This window comes from Parasteatoda tepidariorum, chromosome 1 (assembly GCF_043381705.1).
Source record: "Parasteatoda tepidariorum isolate YZ-2023 chromosome 1, CAS_Ptep_4.0, whole genome shotgun sequence".
NCBI classification, from domain to species: domain Eukaryota; kingdom Metazoa; phylum Arthropoda; class Arachnida; order Araneae; family Theridiidae; genus Parasteatoda; species Parasteatoda tepidariorum.
In genome coordinates, this window is record NC_092204.1 from 62,686,682 (window position 1) to 62,708,190 (window position 21,509).

At 27.9% G+C, this 21,509-nt stretch overlaps 2 protein-coding genes across 3 annotated transcripts in view; one reads left to right on the forward strand and one right to left on the reverse strand.

Annotated features, from left to right (window-relative positions):
• The window catches only part of LOC107455746 (zonadhesin), a 346,128-nt gene that overhangs the window by 84,137 nt on the left and 240,482 nt on the right, over positions 1–21,509 (reverse strand). The window lies entirely within an intron of this gene.
• Positions 9,468–21,509, forward strand: part of LOC107445015 (topoisomerase 1) — a 34,527-nt gene continuing 22,485 nt past the window's right edge. The window contains exons 1-3 of one of the 2 annotated variants that reach the window (XM_016059324.3): positions 9,468–9,631; positions 9,943–9,997; positions 18,195–19,045. In XM_016059324.3, coding sequence (XP_015914810.1) covers positions 9,593–9,631; positions 9,943–9,997; positions 18,195–19,045 — 945 coding nt within the window. In that variant the 5' untranslated portion in view covers positions 9,468–9,592. Of the gene's footprint in view, positions 9,632–9,700; positions 9,807–9,942; positions 9,998–18,194; positions 19,046–21,509 lie in introns of those variants that run through there. The other variant, XM_071181128.1, reaches the window with a different exon arrangement.

Genomic DNA, 21,509 nt, shown 5'->3' on the forward strand with positions numbered 1-21,509 from the left:
AGCAGTTTAGTAATGAAATTTCATTTAGTTGAATTACTTGATTTATGTTTATTTTAGTGACATAATACAGAGGTATCTTTTTTTTCTATGAAATATATTGCTAATTAAAATTTATTTTATATAGAAAGATTAATATTGAATTTTCTTAAAAATAGTGAAGAGGGTTNGTTTTATAAAATTTGTTTGGTTCACTTAAATAGGTTCAGAGATATGGCGAAATACGCAAAAAGAGAAATTAATGTTAAAAATAGCGCACGGCAGAGGGCGTTAAATTAATTAACCAGTTTGCAAGAGAACATTTAAAGTGAATGTAAAGAAGTGCTGAGATGGATGCGTCCAATACAACGACGTACGATAGTTATTGATTTTTAGTGGCAGAAGGTGCGCGTAATGAGGACATTTATTGTTAAATGTTTGCTGCTCATAGAAAACATTTTGTGGGACAAAGGCGTACATTAATATCAAATCTACTCTCTCTCTCTCATATGTCTGTTAAGGCAGAGGGGCGTGATTGTTCTTGTCTTCCAGTGGCGCCATCTATGTCCAATAATTAGACTTCTAATACACCCATACGTCACAGTCATTTATAGGGTAGGCTGATCCATACATCCATTCATTCATCCATAGATCATAATTTTGACCTGAACCAGAGAATGATCAATCTCCAATCCAGTATCCAGTATCGCCCCCTTTCCCAATCCAGTATCCCCAGAGGTATAATTAATTATTTTTTCATGGGAATTTGGAGGAGTTTTTGACCCATCAGATCTAACGTGTACCAGTCACCATTTGTCACACAGGAAGTCTTCGGCTAATTGGATTCAAACTCCAGTTCTCACGAACGTGAGTTCAGCGCCCTAACAACCAGGCTATCCCGCCCCCTCGTTCGTTCTCTAATTATTAGCTGCTTTTGAGGGGGGCATTTGGTGGACACATTTAATGTTTTGTTTTTTTAAAATTTTTTGGTTCAATGGAGAACTTTGATATTAATATCAAAGCAAAAAATGGATATTAAAATTTCTAGAAACATATACATATGCTAAAAAATATTTATAAAATTGCTTTGAAATTTTTTTATTTTGTACTTCTCCTCTATATAGTTATCACAGATAGCGCTATAATTGATGATAATGCAATTATGATATGAAGTGGGTTAAAAAATTCTATATAGTCTGCATTTAATTTAATGTATAACATTGTCCGTTTCTTTGATAGGCATTGCTCTTCGTTTTCTAATTATTTTTAATAACTTCGTTTGAGGGGGTTATTTCGAGGACATTTCAATTATTTTTAATTCTTTGGTTCAAAATAGAGCTTTGTTATTAATATCAGTCAAAAGATATATGTTAAAATTTCTAAAAACATAAACATATGATAAAAATATTTGTAAAACATTTTTAAAAAAATTTATATTTTGTCCTTGTCTTCTATATAATTAGCACAGGATGCACATGAAATGCATATTATACCCTATTTTTAGTCTAGAATAGGCGAATTAAAAGGCATTTACAAAGCATTAAGTCCATGGACGATTTTTACCCCCAACGATTTCTTCTTAATAGTATATGTGATATCTTACATTTAGAGCAAAGTTGTCGATAGCAGTAAGGGAAACGAGTAACCAAGAAGTGTTGAGTTTGTCATGATGGATTTTAAAAGAAAACCTCGAAGCCATGAGTTAAATTGGACTATCTGGTCACCACTGGTAGCGAAACTTTTGATGGTTTACAGAAGTGGTTCCCAACCGTGTAGAAGTTGGCTGACATTTATCACCCCCTATTCCTTTTTGATTGAAAAAAGCCATACATTGCTTCAAGTGAACAGCAATGAATTTGAATATATACTAAATTATACCTGATTTTGAATAATGAAGCAATTTTATCCAGTTACTTCAGAAAATTAAAAATAAGAAAATGTGTATCCCTTTCACTTTTTTTTAAAGAGTTATATTTAAAGTGAAATAATTAAAACGAGAGTAATTTTTTTTTAGTGTAATGTTTTCTGGAAAAAATTGAAAACGTTAACAACTGAAATGTAAGAAAAAAGCTGAAAATTTGAAAACTCAATTGTTTATTTTTACCTCTACAATGACTACCTTGTGCTTGGAGGATTTCAGTTAAAGCTTGAATATCAGGCTTTTTGTTCGTCAGATTTAAGCATTAAGTTCGTCAGATTAAGCTCCTTTGAAGTAAATGTCCAACCTACATCTTTGTTATGTGCGAAGCTGAACGACCAAACTAAATTTTTTTTCTTCTAAATATGTTGACAAGAAGAGTTTTGAATAATAAATTGATAAAAAGATTTGAAGAAAAGAAATAACATAAAAAGATTAGTTGAAGCTTGCTATTTTCATTAATCAATCAAAAGTGTCACGTTGAGATAATAAGCACTTTTTAAATTCTTTTTCTAATTTTAAGCTACCATATGTTGTACTAAACATTCTATAATAACAAATTCACTACGATACCATACGAACATGTAAGAGATAAAAATTAAATCCACTCTCACATGAACAATATGAATTTATTATACTTACATCTTTCCTCAATTTTTGACTGCATTACTTGAAATTTTACTTAATGCTTGAAATTCTATTATTCTTCTAAAGGCCGATCAGCTGATCTCCGGGGGTGACTAATCTGCAGTATACCTAGCAAACCTAACTCCGAAATACGGGGTTTTGTCTCATAATGATTCTGCTTCGTGTTTTAATAAATAAGGGAAAGCAAGTAAGCAATTTTCCGTTTAGTTTTTAAATTGGTTTGATAAAGACGCATTTTTTGCAGAGTCCACTTTTGTAAGCATGCATATAAAATTTCGAGCTATATCCATTTTCGTAAGCATGCATTTCAAATTGCGAGCTATTTCCATTTACGTAAACGGTAAATACTCATTTTGAGCTGTGTGCATAAGGGGTCCAAACTATTGGGACCATATTTCCCAGATTACGGATACCCTCTGTATTTTAAGGGACAGTTTCAGATTTAAAATTTCTCTCATTATCAATCACGTAAATAACACCCCCGTACTGCTTACGGGGCGAGGGGGAGCCCACGATCCAGAAATAATTCACAATAAATAGGAGTGCACAACCTGCTTGACTCCCGGCCCGCGGCAGCATCTAAACATAATAATAATAGAAACTATTCTAATTTTTTTAGGGAAAAAAAATTATCAAAATTTTGAATTGCACACTTCAGTTTTAGACGATTCAAATCTAAATCAATGTAGCTTTTTGATCGTTTTTTTCGGTGGTAATCACTAAGAATTTCTACAGTTTTAAAAATCCGAATAATTTTAATACGACAAAATTATGATGCGTGAATTTTAATTTTAGTAATCACTTTACTCCTGCATTTCAATGTGCGCCGATTTCATGGAACATCTAAGAGATTTTTTTTTTCCTTCAACAGTTACTGTGTAACTGTTACACAGTTATTGCTTCGCTTTTCCACGGGGTTTCGAAAATCCTGCTATCTTCAATCCGATGTTATACCGACTTGCGATTCAAGCTATTTAATCATCACCTTTGAAATGCTTTATTTGTGCCGATTCCATCTTTAATCCATGTTAAATTTAATTTTTTTTCCCTTAAATTTTGATATTTTTAATACAATATTATTACAAAACGTGAAATTTGAACCTGAGTTCTTAAACTGCTCACTGTTTTTCAACTTCGTTTCTAATTTTTGGTAGAATAAAAAAGAGTTTAGAAAACGGTTTCAAGAATTAACATTTATAAAATTTCTCCTAATTCACTAAATAGATATGCTCTATTGATAAAACTGTGCTGAACGCATTACAGCTCATACATAAAACGCAATGATAGTATACACATAAATCAAATATTAAACACATTATAGCTCAAAATAAGATTCCAATTAAATGATGAATTTAATTTTGAGCTATAATGCGTTTGTTTGATTTTAAATCATTTTAAACCCAATACAATATCTTTAATTAAAATAATTAATTTGCATTTATATTGCTCAATAAAATATTTACTCATTTTTTTTTCTTTAAATCCAGAACATTTCAGCTAATTTATTTTAAAATATTCTTTCGTGTTACATGATATGAAACCATCACTTTTTCCCCATATCTTTTTTTATTTCCTTTTATGTAACTATTTTTTGATCAAAAGTAAATATTTTTATATTGAAAAGAATCAGTCTGGTATTCTTCAGTTTTCAATAAATTTTAGTATTTAAAAGAATTTAATTTTATGCAAATATACTGCTAAGTTGACTGATAAAGAAAAAAATAAAAAATAAAAATTACAAGAAGTAAGATAATTTTAAAAGAAAATTAAATATTTAAGGGAATTTAAGTGCATGCAAATATATTACTAAGTTGACTGATAAAAGGAATTGTGTCTAAAACATAATGTTTACATAAAAAGTATCATAATTGCCGCCAACATGCCTAAATACTTGGGCACGCGGTACTTCATTGAAAAGGTTGTGCACCCCCATATATTGTACCTTAAAATAATTTTTTTTACATAAATTATTTTTAAATTCACCTGACGAATAAAAATATTTTAAACTAAACTTTGAATATGATTATTGCAAGATAATGAGTTATTTTCACATATTTTCAAGATTAATTTTATGTCAATGATAAGTTGGTAAGTGTATGCTATGTTCCAATTTAGTACTCTTTCTAAATTGTACCTTTCCATTGCAATTATTAATTCCTGATTAATCAATATTGAAATAATTGAGATCAAAATATATAAATTAATATAAATTAAAATAAAATGAAAGATTATAAATACCTTAATGTTTTTTCATTGTGTTGTTATTTCATATCATAATTTTTAAAATTTATGTTAACTCTAAGATAAGGCACATTTTTAACTCTTACAGGGGGCAGGCCTAGGTCTATGTACGCCACTGCTTGTTACAATCTTATATTCAAAACTCAAATGGACTTTTATGAATACAATGTGATGCGTATAAGGAAAATAAAAACGATATTTTGAAAATATTAAAATTTTTAAAATAAAACTTTAAATAAATAGGACTTTACAGGTATTTGCCTTAAATTGATGATGTACTATGTCATTGTAATAAAATATTTTATTACGTCACGTCTAAGGTTTGGGATAGTGACAACAAAGCTTTTAAGTCAATGTATCTAAAATATATTGTTTTCTGAAAATTTTACCAAAATGACTTTTTAACACATAATACATAATTGGCACATTATTGACATGTAATACAGAAATTTAATTTTTAGAAAATGAATTTTTACTTAAAAACCATTGAAATGTAAAACTTTATTTGTTTAGTTCATTAATTCCCCCTTCCTCCCCAAAATTTTTTTAAATATAATAAAAATCAAAATAGTTTCCTTCATAACATTTTAACAATACATCTGTTTTCCTATTTGAGCACTGAAAGAGTGTCCGATTATACATAAAATTTGAAACCAGAAAAGTCTTGCGGTCATTTATATCCAAGTCTTACATCATTTTTATCTCTATAAGGGATGTTTTGTAATAATCGCTCTTAATATACAATGTTACATTCCTTATGAAAATGAAACATGAACATTATGCTATCGAAAATGTAACAAATAATTTAAGAAAAAGACGAGAGGAAAAACATTAAAACCAGTTTAATTGCCTGATGACACTTGGTTATATTAATCCTTATATCCTTTGTTTTCGTCAGTAATCAAACAAATTTTGTTGCTTTTAGTCTTTAGTCCATTCTTCGAAAGTAGTGATTTGGTAGATTATGCTAGATTTTTTGTTCCTTCCTAGCTTAAATGTTAATTTGCGATTACCATATGTATACTTTTTTGATTTCACTTTTGACAAGGACTTTAAGAATATGTATTATATATTACTAGTTCGTAGCTTCAACCCAACTAAACATCCATTACCTGTAAACAGTCCCTAACCTAATATTTCTAGTGTTAATATAGTGTATAATTTTTAATTTTATTTTTGATACATTTTTTTTCAAAATTTATTTTTTTAAACAATATAAGAAATTAAAAATGTTCGTAATCTTTAAACCCTTCTGGTTCATGATCCACGGCTCACGCAGGGGCGACGGGATGGGAGGTCTCTCGGGCATTCCAAAGATTTTTACTATTCGGCAAATATTGTCTAGCCATTCGGCAAACTTACAAAATTTCATTTTTTTTAATTGCTTTCTTTTTTCTTTTTTTAATTTTTTTTTTTAAGAAACACAAATGGAATTATAACACGTTTATTTGACTTTTTAAAATAGCTATGAAAAAAATATGCTTAAATATATTTTAAGGTAGCCATTTCACAATTTTGTCATTGTCTTGCCATTGCCTTATTTCCGAATACATGCAAGCCTGTATCATCCGAAATAGAGATATACAAATTAGCTTATGATAATAACTTTTTGTATCATCCATAAAGGAAATTTGGGAACAATCAATTTTTCAAACTGTGAATACGCTATAGTTGAAACAGCTGTTAGTTTAATTCGTTCTGAGAGCAAAATTCAAAAGCAGAAAATATTCAATACCTCATACTAGTACTAAAAAAAATTACTACATATTCTCCTCCTGCTATTGAATTTCTTTACCTTTATTTAATACATGCGTGGCTCTCGCGATTTCCCGAATTAATGTTGTTGAATTGCAAAAGGTTGAAGATCTCTAGATTAATATACTCATTTGTAGATTTTATCCTACACCAATCATACTTAATTTCTAAACTGCTTCCATAAATTTCTTTAGCACCACATTATTGGTTGTCAGATAGTTTATACAAATGGTTAAATTGATTAGGTATACATTTAAAATCGAACATTTAAAACATTTACATTAAAATAAGCATTTTAAATCAAATTTATTAAGCACTGAATAAAATATCTAAGTAATAAATTTTGCTAACACTTAAAATATAAATGTAAAATCTTCCGGGAAAAATTGACTACTGTGTTATTTATAACTTATAGCTTCATCACCAAGAAGATTTTTTTAGAGACGGTTTTGATGTCCATTTATTATAATATGTAAAAACAATTGTTGGCACTAATTTATGATTCGATCGAAATAGGAATTCGTTGGCAAAATGAAAATTTTCCTCCTCCCAAAAATATAAGTTCGCGGAGCCCCATGGGCCCACAGTATCATATATGGAACGTGCCTTTATAATTTTAGCGGCACCAGATTACATTTCCGTGATCTCAATACGGTGCTCTCGTATTACATCGCGTAGTAGTACGTATATATACTCTTTAGTACGAATAAATTCGGAACATTTGGACATGGGGAAGCGCTTTCTTTCGCTGTCCGCCAGCCCTGAAGTAGTTAAAAAAAATTTTTTTTTTTTAAGTTAATTACTATCGAAATAGTCTTCGGATAAAAAAAAAAAAAAAAACAGTGGTGTGCAGGGTTGTATGGATGTTTGGGTCGATAGAGCGAACTACTCAATTAGATTCCTCTAATAAACACTGGAGTGGGGAGCTTTGAAATGATATTTCTTTAAAAAAATAAATAAATAAAAATAATTAATGTTTCAAATTAATTTTTATGTAAATGTATGCTAAAGTCCTTTATGCTATTTTTAATTTTACTAACTTTATTTTATTTTAATAACCGTCGTTGAACAGCTGACCCAATTTTATGGGCTTACGACTACTAATGTTCAACTCTGCAGCCTTGAAATTTTGAACCCAATCCAGAAGACAAGGGAACTCTTGGATCGAGGATTGGGAGAAATTTTGCCTTCGTGGAGGACGTTTTTGATGGACCTAACCCGCATTTGCATTACATGGAGAGGAAGACTGACGAGAACCTCCCACGGTTAGCCTGACGGTAAGGGGACTCTAACTCATGATCCGTCAACCACTGAGGATATTTCACGTCAGCACTGTGATCGGTGCAAGCCGGATGCGGAATTCGTATCGACTGGGATTCGAACCAGGTTCGCCTTATTAGAAGGCGAACGCTCTATCCCCTGAACCATCGCGGTTCAATTTTTTTTTTCCTTTCCTAATTGGAAAAAAAAAATAATGTTGTCGTTTCTAATGCCGCTTGCCGAAGCCTGCTGGGTGAAACAAAGCGAATTTATGGCAGACTAATCTATGGCCAAGATTACTTCTTTAGCCAAACACTCACGTCACATCCTGTTTTAAAGGACGGACCCATATCCTTTCAGTCATCCACAGATAGTAATCCACAGATAGTAATTTTATATCCATTCAGTCATCCACAGATAGTAATTTTAACTTGAACCAGAGAACGATCTATTTCCAATTCATTGCCCCCAAAGGTATTGATTTGTTATGGGAATTTGGAGGATTTTGTGACCCCGAGAGATTTAGCGAGCACCAGTTACCATTTACAACATTGTCCTCGGCCGACTGGGATCGAAATCACGGCCGTTTACACATGGCCCTAACGCTCTACCAACCAGGCGAAATATAATTAAATAACGATGTAAATCTCGGTTATTAAATTTATTTGAAAATCATATTTTATTATTTTATTTATTATAAAATATTTCACTTTAATCAAATATTTACGGGAAAAAATTAAACCAATAATTAAAATAATATTAGTAATAGATATGAAGTTATGGTGTGTTTAGTCATGAATTGGATATTTCCTTTGGCTGGATGCCTAGGATTATAGCTCCCCTTTGCCCGACGCTGTTAAGAAAGAGACGCGAAAAATGTGTCGTCTTTGTTTTCTAAAAGGCAAAAAAGTTTAAATTCTTGTGAGTTCAAAGATCACGTAAAAAATTATATTTATTATTATTATTATCATTTTCATTAATCGAATAAGAAAGACATATCCAATATATTGATCTATTTACGGAAATTGTGGTCAATAAATTGCAATTTGCATCTTCCACCGTTCAAGAGGCCAGTTTAAATATACAATTCAATAAAGATTAACGTAAGTTACTATGAGCAATATAATTAAGAACGTATTTAGAAACAGATATCTAAAGAATTAATTAATCATATAATTTTTTTTTTTTTAGTTTCTACTTATTTCCTTTGTAACGAATCAAAAATATTTTTAATAGAATTGTGTGTAATAATAGCATTGAATACAATAGAATTGGGTTTCTATATGTGAACTAATGTATTTTTAGAAATATTCACTTCCATAATTATTAAAAAATTCTGCCTGAAATAGATATCAATTATAGTTTCAGTGATTATTTATTGTAAGCTTCAGTTTATATTTTACACTTATTTTTTCCACTTTTTCCGTAAAAAAAAAAATAACGAAAGTTTGAAAAAATTTGATCAATTTTTTTATTAATACGAAATACTTATTAAAAAAAAGAGAAAAGGAAATAATTTATTATATTAAACTATAATAAATTTGGAGCGATCAAATTTTCCAAAAAACCCTTTCTTTTTACTTACGTCCCAACTTAAGTATAAAAATTGTTATTTTTTATTCATATTGTTTTCCAGCTGAGCCAGGGGAAAGAAATACTTGCTCAATCCAGTCTACGTCCGGGGTTTTGACGTCACGCGCATGAGCATTAATGTTTCTTTTGGACTTAGTCTCACGCTAACATAAATTGCATTGTTCACTGTTGAATTCATTTATTAGTTAAGATTTATAAAAAATGAATGAAGTTGGAAGCGATTTCTATTCATCTAGCCAGGTAAAAACTTGATTAATATTTGTTAGTAATTGGTAAAAATTGTGAAACAGTCGGGATATACGCTGATTTTTGTTACTGTCTCATTGTAAAGTATGCGGCAAATGGCGTCGAAAATTTTCTAAGTCCCACGTACTGCTTCATAAAGGGATAAGTGTTAAGAGCGATCATTAACATTGCACGTTTTTCATATTATAGTTATCGATTTTTAGAAAATATTTAACTGATTGTTTTCTTTTGCTTTAAATTCAAAAATTTTTATATTTGAAGTAAAATTTTATGTGGTAAATTTATATTTAATCAATTGTTTTCAGAGTCCAACGACACCGGTTTCGTCTGTGCCCAACGATATTTCAGCTCGTCCATGCGGTAAGTCGGCTATTTCTTATTAATTTTTCTCCCAAAGATATATTCAGTAAAAATCTGCTTACAATTTAATTGATAAAGCTTTCGTTGATGTATAAAAATCGATTGCTAATTTAACTATATTTATTCTGTTACATAATTGTTACAACTTAAAACGTGTCAATTAACTTTTAGTACTTCATCTAATTTTTTTCCCGTAATATGAATAAGATAAAATAATGCATTTGAATAGTGTGATAGCATTGATTTTATTGCTAGAAGTGTTTTTACTTTTATAATTTTAATGCAAACTTGATAAACATCTTAAAAATAGTTTTATTATTGTATTGTTAATGGGAAATAATGCGTTATCAGAAAATTTATCAACAATGGAACGTTTTTATTACATATTTATAAGGTATTAACAAATTCTAAATTTTTCCTGAAAAATTGTGCATAAGGTATATAATTTTGATAATTTATTCAAAAATTTGAATATGTAGTTACATTTTAAAAATAAATTTAGATTGAAATGAATTTTCGGCTCTTCAGATTTCTGCATTTTGTTGTTAACTGTATACAATGCTCTGTTGTAAACTGTTTACTTATATTTTTCTCAAAACCCTGTATTATCTATTGATATTCTGTAAAAAAAATTGTGCTGTTATAGGTATAGCTAAAACGGTTCTAAGTTGAAGTGTTTAATTTTTTTTTTAAAGTTGAAAGAAATGAACTTTTTGAGGCTAGAATAAGTTTAATTTTAATATTTAATAGTAAATTATTTTTTAACATGAACCTATTCATTTGTCATAAGTAGTAAAGGACATAGTAAAGAAAATAATTGCATAATATGCAAAAATAAATTAAAATAAAAGGATGATGATAGGCACTGTCTTTGATGAAATCTAACTTACTAATTTTTTTTGTGGAAAACTTATTTTTAGATATTTATAAATTATAATAGCTTTATTATACATAGCATTTTATTCCTTTTTTTTTTTCAACATGTTGTAGTTTAAAAATTTTTTTTTTAAAAAAATTCAAAATTGCTCAAAATTTTTATCTTTCATTAATCTCTCATTATTTTAAAGTTACATTTATATTATGTTTATTTTTAAATATTTTGCTAGAAGATTTACAAACAGTATGCTATTTCTTATACTCTTAATTTTTTTATTTATTATACATAGCATTTTATTCCTTTTTTTTTTCAACATGTTATAGTTTAAAAAAAAATTTTTTTTAAAAATTCAAAATTGCTCAAAATTTTTATCTTTTATTAATCTCTCATTATTTTAAAGTTACATTTATATTATGTTTATTTTTAAATATTTTGCTAGAAGATTTACAAACAGTATGCTATATCTTATACTCTTAATTTTGTTATTTATTATTGTCGAAATTATATTTTGTTTGGAAGGTAGAGGCTACACATTTCGTATAAAGATGTTTCGGTTGTACACCACTACTCTAAAATACGTATCTAAATTTCAGCACAATCAATCTGGATTTTTTTCCTGTTTTGTAAATGGAATTTTTAATTATATCTGAGCTTTCAGCACTTTAAAGATTAATAAGTTTGTGATTTTAAAAATTCTCGTGTATATAGGTTATTTTCAAAAACAATCAAAGAAAAAAAAAATTTACTATTTGGTTTTAATTTAAATATTATTTATTTGGTTTAAATTTAAAAAAGAGATCTCAGCTACAGTAATAACACTGAATGTAAAAAAAAAGAAAAAATAATAATTCTTAATTTTGCATTGTCTTTAGATGAACAAAAGATTATTGTTCAAATTTTTTAAAATTTATATTACTGGAGTGTATAAAGTTTTCCAAAAGAATGTAGTTTAAATAATTTTTTTATTATTTTTATAAGTTTTTTTTTTCAATTAATATTAATCCCTTTGCACATGATTGCATATCGAATGTATCTTAAGCAGGGTTCGTTGATTTAAATCAACAAATTTTTATCTATATATATTGATTTTAAAAGTTAAAAAATAGTGTTTTAAGTTTTTGATTCTTTTATTATTTTCTTTTCTTAGTATTAAAAGTTTATTTAAATAAATTGCTGCATTAATTAATTTTAGTTCGCGAAATTACTTTCTTAGTGTGTGTTAAATTCCAACACATTTGAAATTACATTTTTAAAAATCTTTTGATTCTTGAGATTGAAAGTACAGATTAAAGTAAACATTTAATGCTGTCTTAATATAGACTTGCATAGCTGTAGAAAGTAATTAATAAATATGAATTTTTTTCAAAAAATAATACAAATAATGTTAATTAAAATTCTACCTTTTGAATGAAAAAGCGTGAATTAAAATTTACATCATATTTTATTGGTGGAAAATGTATATTTCTGAAGCTTGAGGTTATATTAAAAAGAAATTACCCTAATATGCCAAAAACAGAAAAGGAAAAAAAAAGGATTGATGAATTCAGGTGTTTTTTTCCTAGTATAATGTCATTCTTCCCTTTCAAACTCTTTCAAAGTCTATTTGATGCAGCAGGGTTATTAACTGGTATTTTTTTCTCATAATATGTTTACAGTATCTTTCACATTATCTGATTTTTTATAAAGAAATTTTGTGAAAAAAAATTCTAATCAGTAGGGTGACCTGGGGTAATTCCTGATCAAAAAATGCAAACATCTATTTTGGGAAAAAACTATTCAAGATAGAATTTTAATATTTACAGGAAGTTTGAGGCTATATGAGATGAGTCCTATGCCACCTTCTTTTGTTTGAAAATCTGATTAGAATTTAAAAGATTTTAAATTTTTAGTGATCGGGAATTACCCCTGGTCTTGATCATTTCTGGGGTAATTCCTGATCACTTCTGGGGTAATTACTGATCACCAGTTTTTATTGTAAAGGGGCTGTTTAAAAATAATTATATAATGGTAATTAACAAATAAGACATCAAGATCAAACAAATAAACCAAAAAGATATGTTTAAGCAGCTAATAAAATGATTTATTTAAAAGCAAGAAGAACGATTAACACTTTAAATTTTCAAAAATCTTTGCATCGTGCCATACATTTTAGGCAATCAGCCAACTCATTCTCATGTTCTTCTGAAATATAAGAGAGTTCCCACATGGGTTACTTTTGCTGGATTTTTTAACTTCATTAAGTGAAAGTGTAAAGTAAAGTAAGAAGGTATGTCAACTCAACAGCTCTGGCAGCAGCTCTCACGTTGAAATTTTCATTTTCAATCATTAAAAGAAATTCACTAATTTTGCTTTCTAGAAGCTTAGTATCCTTTTTAGGCTAATAATTTCTCACCATATTATACTAAGCTAATTTATAAACTTAAAAATTATTCTAACAATGTACACACATAAAATTAAGATAGAAGATAGATAAGTATGACAAACCAGAAATGGTGCAAATCAGAATACAGTCTTGTATACCTTTAAAAACAAATTTTGTGATGACAGTTAAAATATATTTTATAGTTGTTCCACTTAATAAATATGAACTGTTATTTAAGAAAAGAATTGAAACTACCACATGGACNGATCAATAATTACCCCATCTGTAGGGGGCAACATTTGATACAGTTTTCTATAATCAATTATAATGTTTACAGTAGATGTGAAACAATTAAACAAAAGCTTACACTATTTTTATATCAAAGAAATATAAAGTAACTCAAAATATTTATTATTAAGAGAAGGAAGGGGATCTTTGCAGAAATGTGCACATTTTGAAACCCATCTTTGAAATTGTAAATACAGAAAGCAGTTTAAAAGATACTTATTTTGTTAGATAAAACAAAAAGCTATTATTAAGTAAATGTACTTATACTTTAGTAAAGTGTACAAGCATTCTTTGTCCATGTCTCAAATATAAAAAAAAAATTTTTTTTTAAAATATAACTTAGGTGATCATTATTTACCCCAGAAACAGAGTGATCGTGAATTACCCCTTTTTTTTTAGCTTGACTTATCTATTTTGATATAGAATTAAAAAGGAATATTTTAATATAAAAATTTATAGATAAAATATTTATTTTTTGATGAATGACTACATTTATAAACACAGTCTGCTACATTTATTTTGTCATTTTAAAAATCAAGAGAAAAAAAAAAAAAGAAATCACAATTTTAACTTAAAGTTATGATTTGCTAATGCTAACTGAAACTTTGTTTTAATATTTAAAGTACAGTGGTCTGTCGAAGCCAAATTTACTACCGTTTAACGGTACCTTTACAAATTCAACTTTAGGAAAACTGATAGAATAATCACACAAAATACTTTTTCTTAAAATTTTATTTTTGTGTCGTAAGAAACGATAAATCCATATTTTTACTATATTAGTGTTGATTTTTTAATATAATTTTTAATTTTCACAAAATAGGTACCTCTCAGAAAAACCCAGACAGACCTCTTTAAATTCTCTATTTCATCTAGTCTTTAAATTTTAATCATGCATTTGTTTCAAAATGGTTGCTATGCAAAGTCATGTATTATAATGAAAAATTATTTTAGTTAGAGCTTCTAAAATATTTGTTACAATATAGTTTTAATATTAAGTTAATTTGATAAAACTTTTATATTTTTTTAAAATCATAAATTAAAGTTCTTACAGTGTATTTGAATAAAAATCAAAAAAATCACGAGCCCTGTTCTTAGTATAAAGGAGAAAAACTTCAAGCAGAGAGAAAAGAAAGGGTCAGAAATCTGATAGAAATAGTTAAAAAATAATAAAATCCTAAATCCAATAAAAATCCTGAATTCTTACCTTATATCTTTTTTGAACTGAAAGTAAGTCTTATCCTAAAAGTTTTTTCAGGCGCTATGTCAACAAGAATATAGATCAAATTACCTGGTGGAAAGGTATTATGAAATTTAACAATGCAACAGCTGAATTTTGTGAACGCATGCTTACCTTGTTTGAGGTTACCCAGAAGCACTGCAGGAATGTTACATGTCTTTTCTTATTTTCGGTTGTACACTCTGAGCTGTGAAACAAATAAGGACGAAAAACTTTTGTTTTTCTATAATAATTCCTTTTGTAATAATTTCCAATTTATCATATTTTTTTAAATTTATGTATAAGTTTATGAAATCAGTAAAAATGAGATTATTGGGAACCTTTGATTGCTGACATTTGCTACCATTAAGAAGTTTTAAAATTTTTGAAATTTGAGGCAATTAGAAAACAAGAAGGTTGTTCTATTGACTACTGTTGGTCAGAAATTATTCTGTCAGAAATACAACTAATGAATTTAAGCTTACTGATGTTGGTTAAGTAGTAAAGGCAATTTTAGCCTTGTCATGACAGTGGTACAATTGATTGAGAATTCATGGAATTTTTCTACTTTGGCAATGTTTTGATATCTTTTAAAACTACCATGACAGAAAAAGCTTTACTGAAGGAAAGAATTAAAGGCCTTTTATGTCTTTTCCGAAATTAAAAAAAAATTATAATTAAACCTTTAAGCCCCTATTTTAAAAGAAAACAATTTTGTTAGTATCTGATGATTTGATGATTACTAAGGAACTAGTACAGTACTAAAGGAACTAGTGTAAAAGCTAAGCTAAAGGAACTAGTACAGTACAGAACCCGTTATCCGGGAATCAGAAAACCGGAGCGAAATTCCATACATTTTCCTGCCATTTTTTTAAAAAAAAATTTTTTCCTCATAAGATTTTAGGATTTTTCTTTCTTTTTGAAAGATGTTTACCTTACCATCATTCTGGAAATAATCATTAGCGTATTATTTCATTGTTTTTTCTTCTTTTTAATATTTTTTCCAAATATATTTTTTTTAGTTGGGTTTAACAATAAGAAAACGGCTTTTTGTAGTGATTCAGAAAACCAGAAAAATCAGTTATTCGGAATAACGATGATCCCGATCGTTCCGGATAATCGGTTCCCTACTGTACTTAGAAAATTTGAAGTTAACTGATGAAAAGAAAGATGGAGGTGAAGATGAAAAAATCAAATTATAAGTAATAAGTGAATCAGTTGCAGAATTAAATAAAACTTGTGCTAGTCTTAAATTAGATATAACATATTTTTTTAACTCCTCAACTGAGAACCAAGTAGATGATTTATTATTTATTGCCCAATTTAAAAAAAGAAAAAAAATCTGGATTCTTACTAAATCTACAATAATTTAAAGTCAAATTTGAAATTTAACTTAGGTTTAATATAACTTAATTTTTATGTGCCTCTGTATTTCTTTTCTTGAAAATTTGAATAACTTTAATACAAAAGTATAGTTTTTGGCATTATTAAGTTTCTCCAAATCTGGATTAGTTGCAAGTCCAATGTTCATACATTACTTTTATTAGATTTCATCAATTACTTTTATTATCTAGTGATATTTGAATATCAGTAGATAATATACATTGCTGCCAACTTTGGGTTTCCTTTTTTTTCTTTGGTTTTCTAAATTTAATTTTTAAAATGATTTTAATCCTCACTCACTATGTGTAAATGAATTAATATTTATAAAAGTGCATGATAATTATGCATCGTTAATTTTTAACTCTGAGCCTAATAAAACAGATATTTGTGTTAATTGCAAGGTTACTAAATTGTTTTTTTGTCCCTTCAAAGTCCATTTTAGTCACCCTCTTAATGTTTTGGTGTTTTACATCTTTTTGATGGATTTCTCTCTTCGCATTGTTTTAAAAACCATTGATATTCACATTAGTACACTGAGTTGTATTTATAAATTAGTACCATATTCATTTTACCTGTTATCTTATAATTAATTAAAGTTCCTCTAATAAATTTTTCTCCCCTATTTTTTGATTATTATTATACAATTTCTGTACTAAATACGTCTTAATACCTGCAATATTAAACTAATTTTGAGAACTTTCCTAGGGATCAGGTTTATTTAATTTTTATCTATTAAATCTTTTAAATTTTGGCAAATTTTTAGATTTGTTTTAATAAAATATCAATTAAAAGAGAAGTTTAAAAAATCATTGCCTTAAAAATAAATTATACTAAGTTAAGAAACTTATTATTAAAAATTTTTCTTCTGTTAGTAAGATCCTGCATTTAAATGAATTCTGTTTAACTGATTTTTTAATGTTTATATAAAGAACTCTTAACTATTTTATTGTGGTACCTAATTATGAATGATCTCCCAAAATAAGTTTGACTACAACTGGTCCACATTTTCCCTTTACTTTGGTTGAGATAAGTTTGGAGCCCTGTCATTGTGATTCAATTTTCCATTTAATAAAAAAAAAATCATCCTCTGAGAGATTGGCAGCTATGCTATATACGGATATTTTTCTTGCTAAAAAAGAAAACTTTTGAAACCCCCCTTTTTTTTTCTTCATTTTTTAAGTACCCTTTTACAAAATTTCTGGTTCATAAATCCATTTTTTTTTTTAAAGTTCAAAGTTGTTGAACACTGGTTTTATAGCATTTAGTCATAAAGATGGAATCATTCAACTGATGTTGCATTGTAAGCCTGTAACTGAACTGGAGATATATATCAAGACATATGAGCACCAGATATTTTTACTCTTCTGTTTGTCTTTACTGTCGAAAGAATAAAATTTCCATGCACAGCTGAATACTTTTCTTTTCTGATAAAAGATGTTTTCAAAAAAGTGTATGTGTTGTAAAGGTGTTTTTGAAGTAAACTTAATCAGTTATCAAAAATTTTTATAATTAAATTAGAGCTTAGAGAAACAGGGTGAATTGATTTTGCATTAAGTTTACATGTTAGTATCTTTCTTAGTATTTTAACAGAGATTAATGTAAATTAAGGAATTGATTTTTATCTGTTAAGATTATAGTGCTAATAAAAATTCTATTTTTATATTATGCTAATAAAAATTCCATTATCCATATTAAGAAAGAATCAAGTGTTAAAATTGCTAATGCTGTTAGGTTAAATTAATTATCGGATGTATTCCGTGCAAGTAGGTTAGTAATACTTAAGTAACTTTCCTTAAGTCAAGTTATCCTACATATTTTATTTAGGTGGTCTTGTATACTGAGAATAGACTTCATTTTTGTTTTAAATATGGTCAGAGGTTTTCTTCCTTCTTATTAATTAATTGGTAAAATTGCACTAGGATAAGAAATTTTTGTCATAAATTTACAATTTATTTACGTATCTGCCTCATAGCACGGTAGTTATGATCAACAAAAATAATAAATTTCTGTGACTATATTTTTGTTAAGTTCACTTTGTTTTAAATTCTTTTTTTTATATTTCTTATTCTAGGTGATACACTAAAAACAATGAACCCTACTCCTAATGGCTATAGCAGTGTTCCCAATCACAAACCAAAGGTAGAAGGGCAAGAGGTTGTAAAAAAACAGCATCACGACTCCAGCAAAAACTCCGATCATCACAAACATAGTTCCGATCACGTCAAAAAGAAAGAAAGTGATCATTCATCATCAAAATCCAAAGAATCTTCCAAAGACAGTTCCAAGCACGACTCAAAAGAACATCACAAAGAGAAAAAACATAAAGAGCATTCTCATAAAGAACATTCTAAAACCAAAGATGGCAGTAGCAAGCATTCTGAATCGTCTAACCATAGCTCGGCAAAAAAAGAAGACAAGGTGAAATCTGACTCTGTTAAAAAAGAGCATAGCAGTAGTTCGAGTGAAAAGCCAAAATCTGATAATTTTAAAGAAAATGAAAAAATTAAGAATGGTTCAAAGGAGTCCAAACACAAAGAATCAAAAGATAAACATAAAGATAAGCACAAGGACAAATCCCATAAGGATAAGAGTAGCTCTAAATCAAATGAGAGTGAAGCAAAAGAAAAGGTAAAAGAAAAACATAGTGATCACAAAGAAAAACACAGTGAAAAAAGCAAAGAGAAACATAAAGATAAGCATGGTGAAAAAAGCAAAGAGAAGCATAGTGATAAGCATAAGAGTGAGAAGAATAAGGAAAGTGAGAAACATAAAGACAGTGAAAAGCACAAACATGGTGAAAAACACAAAGATAAAGCTGTTAAAGTGAAAACTGAAGATTCTGTTGTAGGTAGTCCATCTAATAATTCCGTTTCCAAAAGTAAAGTGAAAGAAGAGCCTATGAGTGAAGATGAAATGCCTTTAGTAAGTTTTGTTTCCTCATTCTTTTTTTTCTTTAATCAGCTTGATTGGGTGATATTTAATAATTATTTCAGAAGTTTAATTGATTGATTCAGATTATCATATGCATTTTTTTATGAAGTTGCAGTGTTCACTACAGCGCGAGAATCTCCCATATTTTTTCTTTTCTCGCATTAAAAAATTATTACTGCGAGAAATTCGCGCATTCTATAAATCAATTTCAAAATTCGCGAATTTCTCGCATTTTGGAAGAAGCTTCGAATTATGCTATTTAGAATAAAATCCGTTTCACTTTTCTTCCTGGATCTTTCATTATTTTCAACATTTGCTCCGTTATCTAGCTTCCCTATTTACCAGTATTGTTCAGAACCTTTTCGAACAACAGAACACAACCCCTCCGAACCACGGAACCCCTTTCAGAACACATTTCTCTGCAACCACGTGTTTACCGTAGGTAAGGTTTTTTCATGTAAGACGTTCAAATTTTTTATGCACTAATGTAAGATGGACAAATACCTAGTAAAGGCAAAATCTTCTATGATGATGCACCAAGAATATTCAATGCTTTAAAAAATAGAAGACGTTAAAAATGCATTATAATAAAAGAAATGATTTTTTTTCCAAGTCTATTTGTGTTTTTCCAAGTCTAGTTGTGCTATTTGTGTTTTTAAAAATCTCACTTAACTTTCTGAAATCTCACCCTGTTTTTGAGAAAGGGTGAGAAATTCTCACCCATTTTTTTCTATGATGAAAACACTGAGTTGATTAGTTGTTTAGTTAATTAGTGATGCATTCATGCATCAAGTTATAATAATAACTTAAGTTGAACAAATATGATATAAAAGATATTTACTAAAAAATTATTTTTATTTCCACGTAATAAATTAAAATTGTCATGATAAAAATTATAAAAAAAAATTTAATAATGACTAATTTAAATAATATTTTTACTGTTTCATTGCGAGAGTTCACTGGTAAAATTGTCATATCAGCTAATAATTTTTTTAAACCTTAGGTGTTATTACGTTGGTCTTATTTTGTGACCTGAATTCTCTTGTTAAACTTTTCCTAAAAATTAGAATAAATTTAGGAGAGAAAATTAGGTCTTAATTTTAAACCATTTTATCTACTTTGTAGACCTTAAAAAGGTTTTTAAATTAAATTTCTGCATTATATTTAAGAAGCAAGTTATAATCAATATTCAATTTTTATTCTTATTTATGTGGCTATCTATCTGACTTGAATAACTTATGTTGTAAGTAGGATCTATTTTTTGTTGGTTTTAAAATCATATTATTCTTAAAGTAAAATTATACGTCTTTGTAAATTATAATAGTCTTAATGAAATTAATTATTTGAAGTTTTCAATCTTAGCTTTGAAGCATTCTATTTTAGTTAAATGGTAGCTACAATGGCTACAAAACATAGTTCTTTCACCCTTGTGGCTTTCTTGTATGAGTCAAATCGATTTCAATGAACATATAAACAAGCATGTTTAAGATATTAAACTAAATTTTCATGATAAATTAAATATATAGATTTATTTGTTAATTTCTAATTCATTATCGAACACGGTACATTGTTGTTAGCTTTAAAAAAATTCAAAAAAGTAGTTCTATGAATTAGCTATTTTTTAAATTTTCAGTTCGAAATTATTTTTATTATTTTTTTATGAAATTTTTATTTTAAGGTGACTCTGGACTTTAGCCAGTTTATTTATTTTTTTTTTTAAAACTTCAAATGTAAAAAGTAAAGTGTGTTAATGTGTAAATTATTTATTTGTGATACATTTAAACTTTTTTTTACATGATATTTTTAATATATTTTTGAAAAAATTTTTTCAAAACATTATTGTTTTGTACTTTTATAAGAAGGTAGGCAAAAGTATGACCAAGTTATAAGAATAAGATTTTTCTGTCATATAGTTTGAAATTTTGTTTTATAATTTTATGTGTTTTGATAGCACTTAATTGACAAAAAACTGCAATTTGCATCCTATTAAATTTGTTGATGTAAATAAAGTATTAAATACTTTCATGAGTTTCTACTTGTTATTATGTAGCACATCGCTTGTGTTATAGTCTTTTCCATATTGTTTTTGCAGTGCATAATTGTGAAAAAATTTCTCTTTTTTGTGATGATGGATATTATAATAAACACTTTTCAACTGAATATACATTGGAACTAGAAATGAGCTTTAACACTCAAAAGGGCGATAAAAACCTGGGACTTATGATCTAAGTTTAATGATTGTTTTGTGAGTCTTAAGATTAAATGTGCATGCAGGATTGTCACTCCACAGGCAGAACAGAAAATACCGGAAAAATATAAGAAATTTTAAAATCACTTTAAATAACAGGGAAAATGCAGGGAATTTTGAGTTTTTCCTTACAAACTGGGAAAATGTGAGGAATTTTATTTATTTTCGTCTTTGAAAAAGTGGTAACCACTCTAAGCACAATCTGTT